At 39.0% G+C, this 18,825-nt stretch overlaps 2 protein-coding genes and 1 long non-coding RNA gene across 4 annotated transcripts; 1 reads left to right on the forward strand and 2 right to left on the reverse strand.

Annotated features, from left to right (window-relative positions):
- Window positions 1–374: 374 nt before the first annotated feature.
- LOC124326850 lies at window positions 375–18,491 on the forward strand. Its single transcript, XR_006915899.1, has 4 exons — window positions 375–388; window positions 13,695–13,697; window positions 18,079–18,272; window positions 18,336–18,491. It is a non-coding gene; the product is annotated as an uncharacterized LOC124326850 (long non-coding RNA).
- LOC124326060 (protein translocase subunit SecA-like) lies at window positions 5,607–13,065 on the reverse strand. 2 transcript variants are annotated; one of them, XM_046784665.1, is made up of 5 exons: window positions 12,190–13,065; window positions 11,666–12,119; window positions 10,102–11,595; window positions 9,073–10,057; window positions 5,607–7,692 (listed from the first exon to the last, which is right to left on the reverse strand). In XM_046784665.1, the coding sequence occupies exons 3-5, from the start codon at window positions 10,209–10,211 to the stop codon at window positions 5,911–5,913; spliced, it is 2,877 nt and encodes a 958-aa protein (XP_046640621.1). In that variant the 5' UTR covers window positions 10,212–11,595; window positions 11,666–12,119; window positions 12,190–13,065; the 3' UTR covers window positions 5,607–5,910. The 2 variants fall into 2 exon arrangements, with proteins under 2 accessions (XP_046640621.1, XP_046640622.1); XM_046784666.1 differs by having other exon boundaries at window positions 5,607–7,689; window positions 9,070–10,057.
- LOC124326389 (retinol dehydrogenase 12-like) lies at window positions 14,367–16,207 on the reverse strand. The gene is made up of 7 exons (XM_046785178.1): window positions 16,056–16,207; window positions 15,746–15,934; window positions 15,517–15,675; window positions 15,322–15,441; window positions 14,999–15,206; window positions 14,734–14,886; window positions 14,367–14,566 (listed from the first exon to the last, which is right to left on the reverse strand). Exons 1-6 carry the CDS (start codon window positions 16,177–16,179, stop codon window positions 14,769–14,771), a joined length of 918 nt encoding a protein of 305 aa, XP_046641134.1. The 5' UTR covers window positions 16,180–16,207; the 3' UTR covers window positions 14,367–14,566; window positions 14,734–14,768.
- Window positions 18,492–18,825: the final 334 nt, after the last annotated feature.

An 18,825-nucleotide genomic window follows, 5' to 3' on the forward strand; every position in this document is an offset into this window, starting at 1 on the left:
TTATAATTTAACTTCGAATTCAAGTTGTTAAAAAAGACAGCCACCTAGTGGTTTATAAATGCTTCATTCGCCCACCCCCTTTATAGGGAACGGGAGCGGAGAGCGAGCGGTGCGATAGCGCCATCATCTTGGAATAGGTCTAAGCAATTCATTTTATCGTATTATTTACGAAACCTGCAAGCGCTAAAATATATTTAAAGCTACTTAACACGCATCGCATCAAATTTTATTAACAGGCGTAACAATGGAAGCGATTGCGGTGACTGGTCGGAAGAGTAGCGCTTGCCCGTCCGTTATTTTAGCGCTTACCGCGCGTCCGTTCGCGATTTTAGTGCTAAGCGTCGCCCATTTGCTTTTTTAGGCCGCTCACTGCGCGAAAAATAATTAAGTCAAATATTTCGCGCTATAGATCTAGCGCTATGTAAGCGCGCATGTCGCTTATGATTTACTTTAAAATTCACACGATGCGCTAAATTTAGTGCAATTCATTTTATCATATAATTGATAAAATACGCATTGTAAATATTTAGCATGTCACCTTTAGCTTCATGTCACCTTTTTGCGGCTAATACAGTATCATGCCGTGTATACACAGCTCAATAGAAGCTTGTCCGCCTTTTTCCTTCCGTCCGATATCCATCCGCCCACATAGGCCTGTATACACTGATTTTCCCGATATAGGCCTATTAGCGCAATTAATTTCAGCCTAAAATTTGCAAGAAGTGTTCCCCTTTAGTTAAATTTAGTGCGATGCAAATGCGCTAAATATTTTCTCTCCTGCAACACGGCCAACTGGTACTTGTCCCGCAGCGTCAGCTCAGTGGGCGAGATACACAGCGACACTTTCTCTATGCATTTAGGCTACTGCCAAAACATGGACCGAAGCGTTCGGCACGGATTTCAACAGAACGGAAAGGATAAGGGCTTAGTCAAGAAGTAGGACACCGATTTGACGCAAACGAACAGAAGCAGCAAAATAATAAAAAAATTACGTACGGGAAATGTATATATATGTATAAACTACCGAAATTTGCCCCCTTTTTTATGTTCATTTAAACAACCATTCGATGGTTTTGAATGAGCTCGTGTTTTTTTTTCTCTCCGCTTTTAGACGGTTACTTTTTTTCGCAACAGGAAGACGGATTGGTGCTTCAAAAATGGACATCTAGTTCGAGCCTACGATGTCACTGCCTTGATGTCAATGCTTGCTGCTTATATGAATTTTTTTTAAAGAAACAGACAAACGAACGAACGAAACAATACAAAAAATCCGTAAAAAATGCAGTGCTCTGTGGTGCTGTCAACGAATTAGACGAAAAACATAAATTGCATGGGTAAATACCGGGTAAATAAAATCACCAAGCAAAAAATTTCGATCCCCTCCACCTTTCATCCAATTATCGAGAAGCTGAAACGGTCATTCGTTGGTGCTGGAGACTTTTGTCGACAACCCTCATGCTGAATTTCATCGTGTCATATTCTATAGTCCCGTTCTAGTCCCAAAATTGCTAGATAGCCTAAGTGGCTGCCTAATTAAAATCTTATCAGCCGGGCAAGGCATCGGGAATTTCCTTGTGAGGGTTTATTAGTTGGTATTCATATTGATATTACGTAATTACACTGGCTACCTTACTGAATACCGGTTTGGATGTCGACAGCTTTTTTCAAATATACTTGTAGCGCCTAGACAGACGGTGATGGTACGAGAAAGGCGAGCCGTGCCAAATTTGGCGATCATATTTCATTTTCCGACAAACTGAGAGAGATTTCAGGCTTATAGGTCACTGCATTATTGTACGCTATTTATTAATTGATTAGTTAAATATTCGATTCTTATGAGATTTAGTGTACAAATATTTCATATAATAAACATTGTCCATTTGATTTAATGGTTAACGTATACTATTTATTTCATTTATTTTTCCTTTGATAATTGCAAAATATATTTTTGTTTGATTTAAAATTTAAATGTCATTCGTTTTTTCTTTGAACATAACACACAGCATTGTAGTTTAATAAAAACAAATAATTTTATTCGCATATTTATTCAATTATTTCTCTTGGATTTCCCGTTTGATTCCAGCATTTCTGATCAATTTCCTCTTTTTGAAATGATTTCTTATGTTTTTACAAATTTATATCAGCAACTGCTATTTAGTATAACCTTACCATTGACGTCATCCCTATTTCATTAATTGTTAATCGATTAATTGTGTTTGATCTCTGTTAGATGTGGTTTGATCGCTGTTAAAAACATTGATTTTTGTTTAATCCGTGTTTGATTTGGTTTGATTCATGTTTGATCCATTTGATCCATGATTGATTTTTGTTTAAATATTTTTCTATTCCTTTGTATGCTGATAGAAGGGGAAAACGGCACCCCATAGTCGGATCTTCCCATCCACTACAGTTATTCGGTATGTATTGGTTTCTCTTTCAGAGTAATCAAAAACAAATAATTATTCGAGTATCTAACAGATTTCTGTATTTTTTTTTATTAGAGTAATTGCAGTAAAGAGTTGCTACAGAGACAGAAAAAACCGGACCGGTACATAATGATTCTACCCTCAAAATGGATTCTAAGGTAAGCCAACAGTTAAAATATCGATTCTAGACATATTACAGGAAGCGGTTGACAGTTTAAGGATTAGTATTCGTAAGTTGTGTGATATGGTCAGAGGTGATTTGATGTACTTTTTGAGTCAATATTTCTACGACCTTTTCTGCTTTTCTGGCCAGTTCACATTTCAAATCAGTCATCGCTCTATTTAGGAAACGCTTATTTTCTTCAACGTTAAAGTCGTCAGCCGTCGATGGTGATGGTAGAAGGTTATCTTTGTTTACATCCAAGATGAACGTTTGTAAGTGCGTCCGAGTCTTGCACACCATCCACATTTTCGTATTTAAGTCTTCCAATATTTGTTCAATGGATTGAATATCGGAATTGAACACCTCGTAAATTATTAAACCTCCCGTTTGTCGATTCTCGCCAATCTCAACGAGCTTTGAGGTGATGGTGATTTCCAATTCCGAAACCCATTCGCAACCGTCTTTAAACCATTCAACTGCGATAGCTTTTATTCTCTCATCAGTCAAAAGTCGTGCTTTTTGTTGTCCTTGCAAACGATGGAGTTGGGCCAACGTTTCTTTAATTTTTTCAGAGTTTTTGTCAATAATTTTGTTGATTTGCGCTTTTAGAAAGTCACAAATAAAGAACCAATTGAGAATGTATCCGGCTGTGGAAGGAGAACTTATTTTTTGGCTTGATCAGTTAGGTCTTATCTGATAAAAATGCTTATCTTTGAGCCGTTATTTGTTTCCTGCTTTGTCGCATCCGTCTCTCCGATTCGATGGTCATTCTGATTGCGTTTTTAAGATCTTGGTCGGATGTCTCGATATCATGTGAATTTAACAATTCCAAAATAGTTTTGATCTTGTCGATGGGCTTAGCTTTCCCGATGACACTTCTAAGCCTTTGGAGAGTGAAATCGGCCCAAGTAAAGTTGCCGCGCGTTAAAATGGTTGTAACTGCGTATAAAATGGCAGAGAGACCGCCACTAAAGAACAAATTTTTGCAAATTCCGAACTTCAATATTTTGCTGTAAACCAGGAACGCTCCGACGCCCACAGATGCGGCACCCCCGGCAATGATAATCGTTGATATCGCTGATGTCAGACAAACCATTTTCCACGATCTTTCACGATCTTTAATAGGCTACCGATGACTTGATTGAGTCCCACTAAATCGAATGTGTAGAGTTCGCTGAAAATGTTATTCAATTTTGGAATGTTGCGAACGTCTGCTTCGATAAAGTCGAGCACAATGTCAAAGTCTTTCATCCTGGGCGCATACACTGGTTGGCGGCTTCTCAGAAACTCTACGATACATTTACATTCCTCTTCGTCGACATTTTCAATTTTTTTAACTTCCTCTTCCAAATCTACCGATGCATCCTCTGTGACCCGAGTGCCAGAGATGACGTGCGCAGCCATAAGATCGCTCAGCATATCTCGATAGGGCTTCAAAGGCAGTACATCTATTGCTTTGAGTCGCAAATTTTTCTCGTCCGTTTCTTGTTTCGCCTTAAAGTTTTTCCCCCCTTCATACGTCAAGTGCTTCTCAGCAGCCTTCAGCCAGTAACGCTTAACAATTTCGGCAGCGAACTTTCGACCGACCAGACGCACGACTGTGTCTTCGTAAGCAGGACAGTCGGAATAACTAAAATGTTGGTCATCTTACTCAGACGAGAGATTACCAAATTCGTCAATAATATTTTGCTATACCAAAGCATTCCAGATTCTTTCTTGTTCAGACGAATCAATCTTAACTCGACTCAAGTCATCTCTTCCCAGTCGACCAAACTGGTTCAGGTTGACTTTTTTGAGGTTTTCTAAATTGAGTTTTGCGATTTTGTTGTACTCGAAGTTTGTCTTTCTCTGAAGATATTCTTCTTCCGTTAAAGTATCTTCAACGTACTGTTTGCTGAAAATCAATTTTTCCCCTCTCTCCAGTTCAGTTCTGTTGGCGTACGTTGGATTGAATAAAACGTAAATGTTTCGATTTTCATCCAGATTGTATTTTATGTCGAACCCAAAGTCTAATGTAATTGAGCGATTTGCTACGTCGAGTTTGGGTTCGATTTCACAATCCTTTTCCGACACGATAACGCATTTCATGTTGGAACATTTGCCCCCATCGATAACTTGCAATGCTTCCTCATCGACGAGTTTCTTCCAAAAAGACTTTCTAGTGCACAGGATCGAACTTTCCTTTTCAAGTTTCTCTTCGATCTGCTTTTCTAATTCTTTTTCGATATCCTTTTCAGCCAGGCCCATTTTGAAAACCAAATCAAGTGTTTTATTCAGAGTTGATGCACTCACTCCGTAGTCGTAAGCTACCTGCTCGATAGCAGTTTCTAAATTCGATTTTGTTGTTGCTCCGTTTTCTTTCACTTTACTAATAATATCATTTGGAAACGGAATTGTGTCGCAACTGTTGATCTTACAAACGGTGCATTTTGTAGACTTCACCAGTGAATGAAATCATTTTTCCACTTTATCGGGACAAATTTTGTTCTTCTTTGATTCTTCAACTGTTTTGCCAAACGGTTGGAATCGACTTGTATTTTTTTCGTAAAACAATTTGAAATTTTTAGCTGTTCGTTTAAAAAATTCCAATTCTTTCGGAGGAACGATTCCTGCTTGTTTAAGATCCGAAGCGCAGCAGTAATTATTGCCCAGTAAAGAGCGAATGTTGCCGATAAAATATTCCAAAAGCTGAACCGTATTGTCCTTTTGCTGTTTGTAGCCATCAACAGCGCAAAAAGAAGGTGTTTGGTGTCGATTTGTCTGCGTAACTTTGCGGTAAAAAGTAAGTTCCATGTCTACGTGTTGGTTCAGCATGGATTCGCAAGTACGCAAGGTTCGAATAAATATTGCTTTATCTTTTTCTAGGTCTCCTCGGAATAAAACAAAAGCATAATAGTAAAAAGCGGATGGGTAGCAGAAGCAGTCGTTTAATGTCATGAGTGGTTTCAACATGTCAGCTGCTGTTGAGAGATTTGTTTTTTTCTTTTGTGTGGCCAGATATTTGGCACACAGCAATTTGAATTCGCTTATGAAATCTTTGAATTCTTCCATGTAATAGGAAAAAGATAGTTCCAGCTGGTCAACCGTTTCGTCAAGCCAAAGAGCCCATTTGTCTAGGATGCTATCGCATATTATTTTGATTTCCTGATCTTCATGTTCTCGATATTTCAACTCATTCGTTGTACTGATGTAATCAACTGAAAAGTCCCCAAAAAATGTTTCTTCGTGTTCGATGTTTCTGGCATCGTCCTCGAAACTGGACATCCGTTGCGACTCTTGCCATTGACGCTCTATTTTCATACTCTCAAATTTACCAGCGCCCTACTTTTGTCCTCCTCTGGATGTTGAGTGTGCCAACTCGTCGCACAAGATTAATATTCCGCTGCCAGGAGCTCCATTTCTAGCTGAACGTCCCATAGCTTGCTCCTCAATCCGCTCATTTTTCGGTAAAAAGGTCAGACAAATGTGAAGTCCTCCGTTCTTTCTGAGTTTTTCGCTGATTTTTATGTTGGTCCCTCGTCCGGCCAAGTTGGTGGTAACGATGACGTGACCAACCTCCAGTGATTGACTTTCGAAAGCGAATTTCTCGAAGTCACGCGTGTAGCAATGGATGTTATCGGCATTGATTAATTCAGAACTTTTCAAGCTTTTGTGAATGAGGTTAACGGATTTGATGGAGTGACAAAATATGACGACGGAACGAGCGTCATGGCGATCGGTAGTAAGAATTGTCTGCTCAGTTTCCTTGATGATGGTTTTCAACCAGGTTTCTTTTGATTTTAATACCTTCGGTGGTTTAAGATGAAAGCGTTTTTCGAAAGCTATCGGAATGACGAAATAAAGGCATTTATAATTTCTCTCCATGAAGGTTCGATCGGTTTTAGTCCCCAGCGTACCGGACACTCCGGCTAGTTTTTCGTATTTCTTCATGTAGGTCGCGTTGGAAATAAAAATGGTTTTGAGACTTTGAAGTGTCAACTTGCAACCTTCCTTGAGCTGAATAAATTGATGAAGGGCTTCGTCCCACTGGGTTGAAATTTGGTCAGTCCCCGTGTCCGGATCGATGATAATTACTTGTGGATTAAGATCTGGACTTGTATCAGTTCGATCTTGGTCGACAACGTAGTCCTTGTCGATTTCTAGTTCCAGAGCATGAAAAGCGTTGTCTATCCAAGAGTTTAGGTGTCGATCGACGAAGGGCATCAAATGGTCGGGTATTCGGATGTGACGCTCGCGTTCTGCAACTTTGCGGAAATAAAAGGCGATCTTGGGATTTAGATTTTCTTGATAATTGATATTCGGGATTCCGTTTTTCATCAACAGCTGCCCTTCTGCGTCGATGATTTTGTCTTCGATTAGATAGTTCCATAGTGCATTCGTTTCTGATGGGTCGTTTTCTAATTGAGCGTGAATTGATTTCAAATCTTCCTTAGTTATTGCCACGTAGAGATCGTAAAGGACAGCCTTTTTAACAGACTCTTTCAGGATTGAAACATCTGTTTCGATGGAAGAAGTGCAAACTTTTTCCCAAATGAAAACGTAAACTGATTCTAGCGTCTCCATGCCCGGGATATCGTGCGACAGATAGAGAGTATTGTTGCCGCGGTCGAGCAGCATGCAGTCTACTTCGTCAATAATAACAAGGTCCATCGTTCGGTCACCTCGAATGTTATGATGGTAGAAGTAGTCCATCAGATAATCTCGCTGGAAGTTGGCCAGCTGTCCGTAGACGACGGTTGCATTGTAGGCTTTGGTTCGATTGTGAACCGATTGACTGCAATTGTTTGCAACGCTAATATTGAAAAATTCGTAGAGGTTGCGCATCCCACCTTCGGCCACAGATAAATTGGAATCGCGAAGAGCTAGCATGTCGTTACTGGTAATGACGTCAATTTTTTGGTTTTGGTTTTCTTTATTTCGTGAGAGAGCAAATGCAATTGCAACTCCAGTGACGATGAGAGACTTGCCCTCGCCAGTTGATACTTGAGTCAACGTGGTTGTTCTTTTGTGTATTAGTAAAGTCGTCATAGCCACTCTCTGTGTGTCGCGTAGTTGGAATTTATGTTCATCACCTTTATTCGTACATATCTGCTGTACAGCGTACTCTCTAAGAAACGCTGTGTTCTAAAAGGAAACTAATGTTTTGCTATATCTAAACATGACTTGTTTGTCACCTCCTCCGACACACGATGTTTAGAATTTTTTTTCGAAACAAAAATGATTCCCCCCAACCAAACACATTTGTTTTCTTTTTGTTTTTAACCTAACCGCCCCGAAAGAACCCCAGGCTATGCTGAAAGCCATGGCCTTGTTATCCCTCCCCTTATTTGCATATTTCTCGAAATTCTTACAAAATTTTATCTACATAAATAAATGAATTAACTTTAAAGTTGAATACCTTAATTTGCAGCTAATGCATTTATACTTAGTTTGGTGAAAATCTAATCCTCTGCATCCTCTTTATATTCATTTTATTAGATAAAAAAAATTCATTGAGGGGACAAATCCAAACATAGTTTCAAGAAAGCCATAAACAACTTTTTCAAATAACTACGATTCAAGAGATTAAGTACTTTAAGTCCCAAAAGTACTATCAGTCAACATACTTTAATACAATTAGTGTAAAAAAAGCTTTTCATTAGGTACTGTTTCTTTCGTATGCTATATGTATGCGTATTGCCTAAACATACGTAACGTGCATAGGCACGGTGCGTGAAATGGCCTATACATCTAGTTTGTCCGTCGATATAGTTGACTAAGCATATCTATGCATCGAGTGTGTCGCCAAATGGCTCACATAATGTTTTTTAATTCATTTGTGTGGTGTGTGTGATGGGTGCTACGAAGCGAATTGGAAGTGATGTTTGGATATTCGGAAAAATTTTCAATGGTCCCAACGCCCATCGTCATCGTCTAATATGCCATGATTGTGAAGGATTCTATATATATCTAGAATGGCACAGTGGATCAGCATTGAACTGGGACCCGGGAGTCCCGAGTTCAATACCCATCGCAGCCATATCAAATGAATGGCATGGGCCTTTTATTAAATATGTTGAATAATTATTCTACCGCCGCTGTGTGAAATTTGGAGGAAACAAGCCGTTGATAATTTTCTGCTAGGATGTATTCAAACTAAAGATAAGGTTTGCAATAAACTTGATTATCAAATCAATTCACGCGATATATACTTATTTCATTTATTGATGTTTCAAAATGTTTGTTTTTTACATCCCGCCAAAAGAGATGCAAAAAGTTAACATTTTTACCTTTTCTTAACGCAATGTTTAGTTAAATCATGTGTCGTTTAATGAGGGGCGTTTATTAGGTTTAATGTCAAAAGTGGCGCGAAGGTAAAAATGAGAAAAAGAAATTTATTCCATTTTTTAAACTTTGTGTTTCCGTTTTGAAAACATAGAATTTAGAATATTTTCAAAGCATGGTCATGTTTCCCTTTTTCAACACAGCGTTTCTTAGAGAGTAATCGTAAACGTAGAGAAACTCGACTACCGATTGGTCATTCAGTTCTAAACCAGTTGTCTGCCACTTGTTTATTAGTTTCTTTATTTTGCGTTCTTCTATACTTTCTGACTTTATTTTGGATTCCCCAACTTTAATTTTTATATCATTCAGCATTCTGGTGTATTTATTCTGCGTCAGTTGGTTTTCATTTATGATGTCATCCATCATTATTGATATGATCTCTTCCACATTTCTTTGTACAGGTTTTTGGTAGGGGTTGTTCTTGCCCGGATACAGATTATCGTGTAGTTTAGTTACAATTAACTTCAGGTCTTCTATCCCTTCAATCAATTCGTCACCAAATCCATTTCCTTCTTTAATTTCCAGTTCCAATAACATGTGGATGGCCTCTTTCTTTAGTTTGTTGTGCTCTTTTTCGTTCGGATCACTCGATAGTTGATCAAATTCCGTATGCCACAATTTGCTTTTCAGCTCGTAAATCCAACCAATTAACTGAAGTTCCTGGAGCTCTAAAAATTGACGCTTGTCAATAATCTCTTTATCGAATGTCGTTACTAGCATACTCAACAGTGGCACAAATTTTTCTAGATCCAAAGCCGAATCTCTGTCTGTTTCCGCAATTTTATTTTTTATTGAAGCCATCCCAATTAACATTCGGTCATCTATATCACATAAAAAACTAAGTGATAACTTGCTTAAGTCTTCATCAATACGAACCGTTGCCCGTCGATTGAAAAGTTCAAGCATTAAAAAATAGCATTTCCATTCTTGTGGATGATATTTTTTGACGATACTGAAATAGAAGATTGGGCTAATGTTTCGGTTGTTGTATTCCAATACAGCCTCAGCCAAATAGCAAAGATCTTGTGCTAGTGCTATTGAATGATCATCCCTCATCTCTACATCACCCTCTTCGTCTTCTGTTTCTGAATATTCCTGTATAAACGTTGTAACAGCAATCGAAATAATTCGTCTGGAGTATTCCAGGCCTCTGTTTAATTACCCAGATTTTTACTGGGATTTTCCTAGCTATTTCCGGGTTCAATTTCTTGAGAGCGGTGATGACGTTCTCGCTCGTGTGGTGTGTTTCGAGCCACTCCATCAACATTCGAAAGGAATCTGTTTGGATGGGCTGACATTCAAATAAATCACGATCAAGTGTTTTGCAGAATTTTTCCTATTTTAAATTAGCTTCTAGACGCTGCCATTCGCCAATTCCATCATACAAAATGAAGTGTTGGTTGCGTCTGCCAGAATTTTTAAAGTTACTTTGAATTTGAATGAATAAATTGATTCCTCTTCATAGACGTGAATTGTTAGACAGTGAATGTCTGCCAACATTTTCAATTCGGTCAAGTCCAGTGCACTGGAAGGTGACTCAACAAATTTTGCGTATTCCAGAAATAATTCCTCAGATTCGTCGTCTTCTTGCCAGTTGAATTTATCTTTTTCGTCACTCGTTAGTAAGGTGTAACCGTGTAAGCGGCTTTTTTGCGGCAGGCGACGGGGAAATCTGATTCATAGCTATTTACCATTCGCAAAACGAAGTGTTCGACGAAAGTCGAGATTTTGGTTTGATTTTCTCTATTCCGGATGAATTTGGCGAGACGCTGGCGAAGCGTATTCGTATTATTATACACACATACAGCCCGTTTGAATTTACTCGTCCGAAAATACAGTGGAGGACGTTATTGACACCGCCAACCGTCGGCAGAACATCTGAACACCGAACATCGACGGGTGGTTCCGACCTGAAATCAACAGGGCGGCGTCCAATTATTCGTCCATTGGGCAAGGGAGGGGAAGTGTCAAGAGCATAGTTAACACCGTCGGTTTTCGTTTTCAATGCTGGTTTGACAAATTTTACAGACCCAATCTTTTCTAAACCCTGATGCTATTGGGATAACAGCTGATGAAGTTGAGCCTCCTTGTTTTCCATTATATCGATCAATTCATCGATGCTACTTGATTTGAATTCCAGCGGGTTGGATAACAACGTCTGGAATGATTCCATCATTAGTTTCTTTTCATTTACTTGGGCTAGGTATTGAGTGAGATTTTCGCGAACGATGGCCTTTTTCTTTACAGCTGCCAAGTGTAATGGCTGGACTTGGGCGAATTTCCGGTCATCACAAGGAACAATTGACGCATACATAGTCTTATTTAATTTAGCATAAAAATTGATCTTTGGGTCATACTCCTTTCTAGTAGGTTTCTCTTCAGTACATTCCATTTTCAATCTAACGTCATTATCAAAGCCTATGTAATTTCCTACCAAATTATCCTCTGCCGACTTCAGTGATGTGTCGAGGTTGTGAATGAATCCGACGTCACCGAACGGTATTCCCATAAAACCGGCGGTACCCGTTGCCTCGTAGACACCCATCCGTACAGCTGTTGCTTCGCGCTGATCCTTTCCGACGAATGGAACTTGGTGTCCTTTCAAAAACGTTTCTGGACCCCCCGTACATTCAAACTTGATGGTACCACCAAATCCACCTTCACCTGGCCCATGTTTGCTTCCTATTGTAATAAATGTGGTTAACTTGTAGCCGAAAATAATCATTTTGTAAAATTATGGTGTATGTATTACCTTGACAAAAAATTAGTGTTTGCCGTTTCGTCATTGAACGATAAAATGAAGCCGTGATCGTACTACCGTCTTTCGCTATGCCTTTGATGAAAAAACTATCAGTGTGATCGGCTTGGATATCTGTACCTTCTGTACGATTTGTTTTGGGACGATCTTTTCTAGCGTTTCCAAAACGGCTTTCATTGCGTTCTCGGAATGAGGAATAGTGCCGTGTTCCTGTTTCTCTCCCTTGGTATCAAACGTCGACATGGAAGGAAAAACTTTTTCAAATTTTTCTTTGGACCATTTCTGAATTTCCCCGTCTGGCCCGATTTCAACATCGCCGCTGTTCAGCCTGTCACTTCCGTCACCACCGTCACACACTATCGTCCATCGTTCGGCGTTGATGATCTCGTCGTAAATGATGTGCACACATTTCCGCCGCTCTCACCCGCTTGATCAGTTCCAAGTCCCTCTATTTGAGATAGCAGCTTCGAATTAACTTTGTTTCATTATTAGAATAATTATTGAAGAGATAAACTCACCCGCCACTTTGTCGTTGCCATTTTTGCCAGAGACATCCCATAAAACGTTATCGCGGTCGACATACAGATTGTGGGTGACGATGCCCACATTTATTCCGTGCCAGTCCTTTGATTCCAAATCGCAGTCGACGTGAACCGCGTGAACCGATGTCAATCCCACAATTTGAATTTCCTGTACACGGTCATTGGAATGATCGCGGTTAAGTTTCAACATTTCCTGTATAATTTTACTGATAAAAACGGTGGTCCCGTAAATGAAAATGATTTTTCTTCCGTCCTCGTCCTTGAGGTTGATTTCAGTTGTCATTGGTAACAAGAGTTTCTTGCAGAACTCTTTGGTCAACAACTACAATCTCGGCGTCCACTCTTTGTCTGATTGCAGAAGATGAAACCATTGAGGTAATTCCTTTTCTATGGCATTGCTACTAATTGCAATAATTTCCACCAACTTGTTGACAAAATCTTGCCCAGTTTGGTCCTCATTTTCCCATTCATAAATGTTTCCTTCCAAAATTTTTTGTATCCTGATGTCTTCATCAGCGACTCGGAAGAGCTCGTTCAAAGCGAAAATGAAATTGAGGTTTTTCTCTCCGCTGGTTTTCTCTTTGGCGATGTCGTTCAGGCACCGGGAAAACATTTTCTCTATGCACAAAGTCTTGAATTGTTTCGAATAGCTCGAAACCAGAATAACGAAACGGGGCATGGTACTAAACAGATCCCTCTGCTCAAGTATCAACCGAAGATATTGACACTTGAAATGTGGTGACTCATGTAATGGACCGCCGTCGCACCAATATTTCAGTCTTGATGTCGCTCCGTTGAGTTTCGAACGAATATCTTCGAAGCAGTTAATTGAATTCAATTCGTCTAAAATGACGGACATTTCCGTACCTATGTCTGTTGCTTCATCCTCTTGGTATTGAAATGATCTTTCTAAACTCTCTCGCAACCACATTTCCAGTACGATTTTGACGTACTGCCTCTCCACCCAAGTTGCTTCCAAACAAAACAGGTCACGCTTCACTTTTGATTTAACGTGAGCAACGGCATAGTCGTATAACTTGGCAGAATCGTTAGACTGGATCCAGCTTTTAATCTCGTCGAGAACATCTTCGGCGGTGCTACACGAGCTAGCGCTAGCTGGTGTCGGCTGGTGTGGGATTACTCTTTCCGTCTTTGATAGACATTCTTGATTGTAAAGATTTTCGGCTACTTAAATTTCACATGTGCATTTCAAGGATCAAGACGAATTGCCTGAAAGAAGGTTAGATAAAATGCGATTTAAAATTGTAGTCAGGGCTAGTGTGGATAACTGGATATTCTTTTTTTTAAATATATTTCAAAAGAATCGCTTGAAAACTAATAAAAAAGTAAAACCAGTTTAGTGGCGATTGACCCTGGTAACGTTAAAACAAAATGCCAGACGAGCCGAACCCATAGCTTCCACTCAGCTAGCTATCATATACGGCCATGTCACGCATCAGTTACCAGTCCGGCGAAATCAGTTAGTCAGTATTTTTAATATGAAACTTACCAAAACGTTCGTGATGAAATGTTTGAACCAGTCTAATCGACAACCCAATCGCGTCAATACCAAAAGTATGACCGACCGTGATCGTTATTAACTGATAGCTTTTCCCACCAGTTCACAATTTTTTTATTTGTCGCAGTTATTGAGGCACACCAGCTTCCTTTCTTGACTGCTGTTGGGACGTCACTGTCCGTCTCTCGGGCTAAGCAGCTTTTTCTAATTTTTACGACTGCGATGGTGATGAAACCGACTCTAGCTCGGATTGCGGTTCCAACTGAGTAGAAATCGTATCTAGAGACATTTATCCATTTCTTTCCCCAGGCTTTTTCTACTCGCCATCAATCGCTGCATCAGCTAACAGCTTTTTTTTCCTTCTCTTGTTTCTTGCTTTATCATGGTAATTAAACCTCGCCGACGAAAAAAAAGGTTGTTTCTTTTGTTCATAATAAATTCATAAGTTCTTTTGTCAATAAATGTTATGGAAGGAAGATTGGAAGATTGTTCGGCAGTTCGGCTAACTGAACAAAGTTTGCCAGGATGCCATCCTTAAGTGGACATAGCTGAAGGACATTTTCAAAAAATCGTCGTCATAAATTTCAGCCGATTTTAGCTTCATTGAAAGAATAAAGGGCGAAACTGTTAAAGGCCAGCAAGGACCTTGAATGCTTGGCAATGGCAATTGCAAATGCAATGGCCTTATAGTATAGAGTGCGTAACTATAACTATAGGATTATTTGGGGAATAAGTAGGCCTATATACTCAACTGCCTTCATTATTTAAATTTCCATATTAAATTCTTTTTCTGTCCCAGTTATTTGTTATTCTTTTATCGGTCGCTTAAAAATCCTGTAATTGTACAGGATGTTAAGAAACCAAATAGCACTTTTTTAAATTTAACCTTTGCGATATAGTCTATTAAAACATAAATGCGTCCGAAACAAATTTTATATTTCTGAAGTATTTTCATTGAATTTAATGCTTCGTCGAATATTCAAGAACGTTCAAAATGATACTTGAGCAGTTTTTATAATTTTGTTAGTTTGATCAACTACTCCGATGGGTTTTTAAAAGAATTGAGACCAACTAATTCTTCGCTCATTTTCCACAAGCGCTCGGCTGCTTTTTTATCATTAGCTTGCTTCGCAGGTTTCTTCTTAGCACAGTCACTGTAATAATAAGACAAAAATGTTTTTTTTTAAAGAAATAACGATAGCCACGTAAGATTTGGTGAGAAAACATCAATGACACTTTATATCAATAAATCTAGTAGGGAATGACCTAAAATAATGTCCACTCAGTTCTGTCAAAGATTCCTCTGTGGCACAGTAAATACTTGTTTGGGCTCCCATCTCTGGCGTCTTAAAGACGTAACGACTAACAAATTGAAGAGTGCCATCAACGCACGAGTTCATCGATTCGTTAATGTGGCGCCCCAGTTCCGTTTTTACCGCGCCTGGATGTACGGCAAAAACGGATACGCCAGTTCCTTCAAATAACAAAATTGCATGGTACCATATAAGGTACGCAAAATGTATAGAGTTCTCAATTTCTTTTTAAAACGATGATGCAACTTGGTGCAAATTTTGAATTGAAATCAATACCTTCGAGTCGTCTAGCGAGTTCCTGGGTGAAGAGGACATTTGCCAACTTGCTTTGGCAGTATGCTCGTAGGGGCGTGTAATTTTTTGCCAACATCAGGTCGTCGAAATAAATCTTACCATCTGTAAAGTTTCAAACATGTCAAGACGCAATGCGAATAAAAATTAAGGGGGAAATTTGGCGGCCAGCGCACTGACTAGTGTGGGCGGCAGAAGAAAGATTGACAATGCGAGAAGGTGCAGCTTGTTTGATGTTGTCTAGCAGAAGAAGAGTCCATAGAAAAGATCCCAAATGGTTGACGCCAAATTGCATCTCAAAACCGTCTTCCGTCTTCCATTGGGGGCACGTCATAATTCCTATAGAAAAATATACAAAACACATTTCGATGTGTGTAAAATCTGAGCCTATATTTCGTTAGTTATGTACCTGCATTGTTGATGAGAATATGAATATGGGGATGACGGGCCCTGAGCTCCTCAGCAGCAGCGCCAATCGATTTCAGAGAAGCTAAATTCAATTTCAAAGTCGTGACTTTATTGCCCGTCTCCTTCGAAATCTCGTCTGCAGCTTCTTCGGCTTTGTTCAGGTCACGACAAGCCAGAACCACTTCAGCTCCTGATGATGCGCGGTCGTATGTTTTAAAATTTGTTATTTTGAATATTTGTTTTCATCAATAGACAGTAGGAAACAGTCACTAAAAGTACCTATATTTATCATTTCTACTTTTCTGGCTTACCTCTTTTGCTGAGTTCACGGGCAGTCTCTTTCCCGATGCCGGTATTGGCTCCCGTGATCACGGCAATTTTGCCATCAAGTCCAACTGCGTTTTTGCAACGAGGACCCTGGAAAAAGCGTGGCATCTTGTTGCGATGAATAAATGACTGACGAGCGCTTATTGAACTCGATCTAGTTTCATAGCGGCAAGCACATTCGAGACGAACTCCAAGGTTTTCTATCACGATGACAGGGCATCTTAATTATCTATTGATAAGTGCTGAAGTTTGAACAAGTCAAGGACAACTGTAAAAGTCCAGTTTGTTATGCCGCACAATGTTATTCGGACCGCGTATGTCACTTATTTCGATTGTAGGGATTTTGACGGACGTTTTATAATATCGGTGAAATGAAAATGTTTAAAATATAAAACAATATGAACCAAATATTCATTAGCATCTACACACCAAACTGCCAAAAATCGAGTCTAATTGCCATCAACTTTTATTCAATTACAAATTCGATAGTATTTAATTGTGTAATATTGTATTAGAACGCCAAATTTTCGTAAATATCCAATTAGGGTTGAAATGTGCACGTCAAAGCGATATGCTACGCTACTTTTTCCATCATTTGTGTTCATGTTCGTCGTCGGTGTTTGACGTCCTATCGCTGTGCAGAATCAAACAAACTAATATAACATTTTCGCCAACTTTGGATGATGTGTCTCTTATTATTACCGTCAAGTAAACAACGAACATGATCAAGCTGGCCACAACCAAAGCGATTCCAGCACCCCATATGTTTACTCAACTGCCTGCTGGCTGCTCGAAAAGTGTGCAGTGCGGCGCTATTATTACGGTTTCTTCGTTTCGTTGGCCATGCAAGCTGCTGGATGAGATTATTTGATTTTTTCCTCGTGCGGAATTCAACCAAAATAGACTTTGTTGGTTTTGAATGCTTTAACTATCCTTTTCTATGCTGTGATTTGTTTGAGAATAGAATAAGAAAAACTTTCTCCTGTCCATTCTGTTATTCTTCCTCGTCCGAACCAAGCGGCCGGATTTGAATGATTTTAACTTTTATTGCGAAATTGGTTGTTGCCAATTTGACTTTTAATTTAATGGCAAACTATATTTAAAATGTTAAAAAGCTAAAAGGAAAGGTTATTGAAGTGGTATATTAACCTGCTGGGTGTTAGTGGGTGCAAGCTCGTACTTGATTGTGCAGCATTCTGAGTCTTAATTCGACCGCCTTTATAGCGTTACCGAGTGAACGGTAACGGTTGACGATCCTCAGGGGTTAATCATACGTCCCACCGGAAATCTTCGGAGCGTGAGAGCTACTATAGCAGACAATACTGGGTTTTAATGGGTTACGATCTTTATAGTTCAGCAGGGTGCCTAATTGATCGAAAGTTGAGTTTACAAGTGAATTGAAGAGTAGGAGATTCGTGATGTAGTATATATGATGTATTGATTGGAGGTTACAATATGTCAACGATGGTAAATGGACCACCAATTGATATCAAAACTGAATTCAAAACTTGAATCGACTTATTTTCTGTTAGGTTTTTGAACTCTCACTTTGAAAGTGTTCAGTTGAGATGTTCGAAATTTCTACACTTCTAGAGTCATCTAGCGGTCTTTTCCAAAAGCATACTTCTAAAAAATTTCAAAGGTATGAGTATGAAAATAAAATGTAAAAGAAAGGGAATTTCAATTATTTTTTATTTCATGGAAATATTAGATAGTAGAATGGAGTTCAGTCAACAGTTTGATACGTGACAAATTATTTTAAAAATCATTTATTAGGCAACGTCAAGTTTTATAAATAAGCAATTTGGCATCACTCCTATTGTCTTTGTTGATCTCATTTTCATCTCATACGAAAGTTAAGCGGTAACAGAAAAGTTTATAATAAGCGGGAAGCAGGGAATAGAGATCTAACAGTTGCCAATGTCGTGATGTCGTCTCTCGTCTGTGGTCTGTCCGATAACGAGTTATTATCATAGCCTTCTCTAGTTAGAAGGCTATGGTTATTAGGCTTCCTACTTCCTACACAGAATGGCCCATGGTGCTTGACAAGAAAAACCCATTTTAATTGTCTAGGTTGAGAGTTTGTCCACGTAAATTTTCATCTTTCCTCAATGCCATATCGTAATACGCTATGAGTGTGTCATCCACGAGTTTCCCGTCAGCAAACATCCACTCATCCACTATTGTCTTTAACTCTTTCGGTATGTATTGGTTTCTATACTCAAAAATAAGTAATTTATTAGAGTATCTGTATTATCCAATAGGTTTGCAGCAGCCAAAGAGATATGTTCATAAAGACTGTCCCACTAAATATTTAACGAGTTCCCAAGACTGTCCAACACCAGACTGTCCAACACAGATCAACATGTGTGCCTAAAAGATTCTAACTGGTGGTCAACAAATCAATTTAGACATCCTGAAAGAGGTATTATGTTGTCATGTAAAAAAGATAAATAAAATTGCTTTGATTAGTAATGTTTCCTGTAGTATGAACCAATGTCCAGTATGAACTAGTTAAATCAGTACTTACTACTGTCATTGTCTTCAACGATGTGAGGCACATTCTCTCTTAAGACTAGAACATAGGTTAAGATTCCTATTTTTTCAGATTATGTGCATTTCTATAAACACAGCTGTCCTTAACTACTACTCTAAAGCTCCAAAGAAATATTATTAGCCGTAGCAGCTTAATTTGTATTGAGCATGGTGAAGCATTGCAAAATATAACATTTGTTCTTATTTGTTACAATATTA

The sequence above is a fragment of the Daphnia pulicaria genome, chromosome 2, assembly GCF_021234035.1.
Source record: "Daphnia pulicaria isolate SC F1-1A chromosome 2, SC_F0-13Bv2, whole genome shotgun sequence".
Lineage (NCBI taxonomy): Eukaryota > Metazoa > Arthropoda > Branchiopoda > Diplostraca > Daphniidae > Daphnia > Daphnia pulicaria.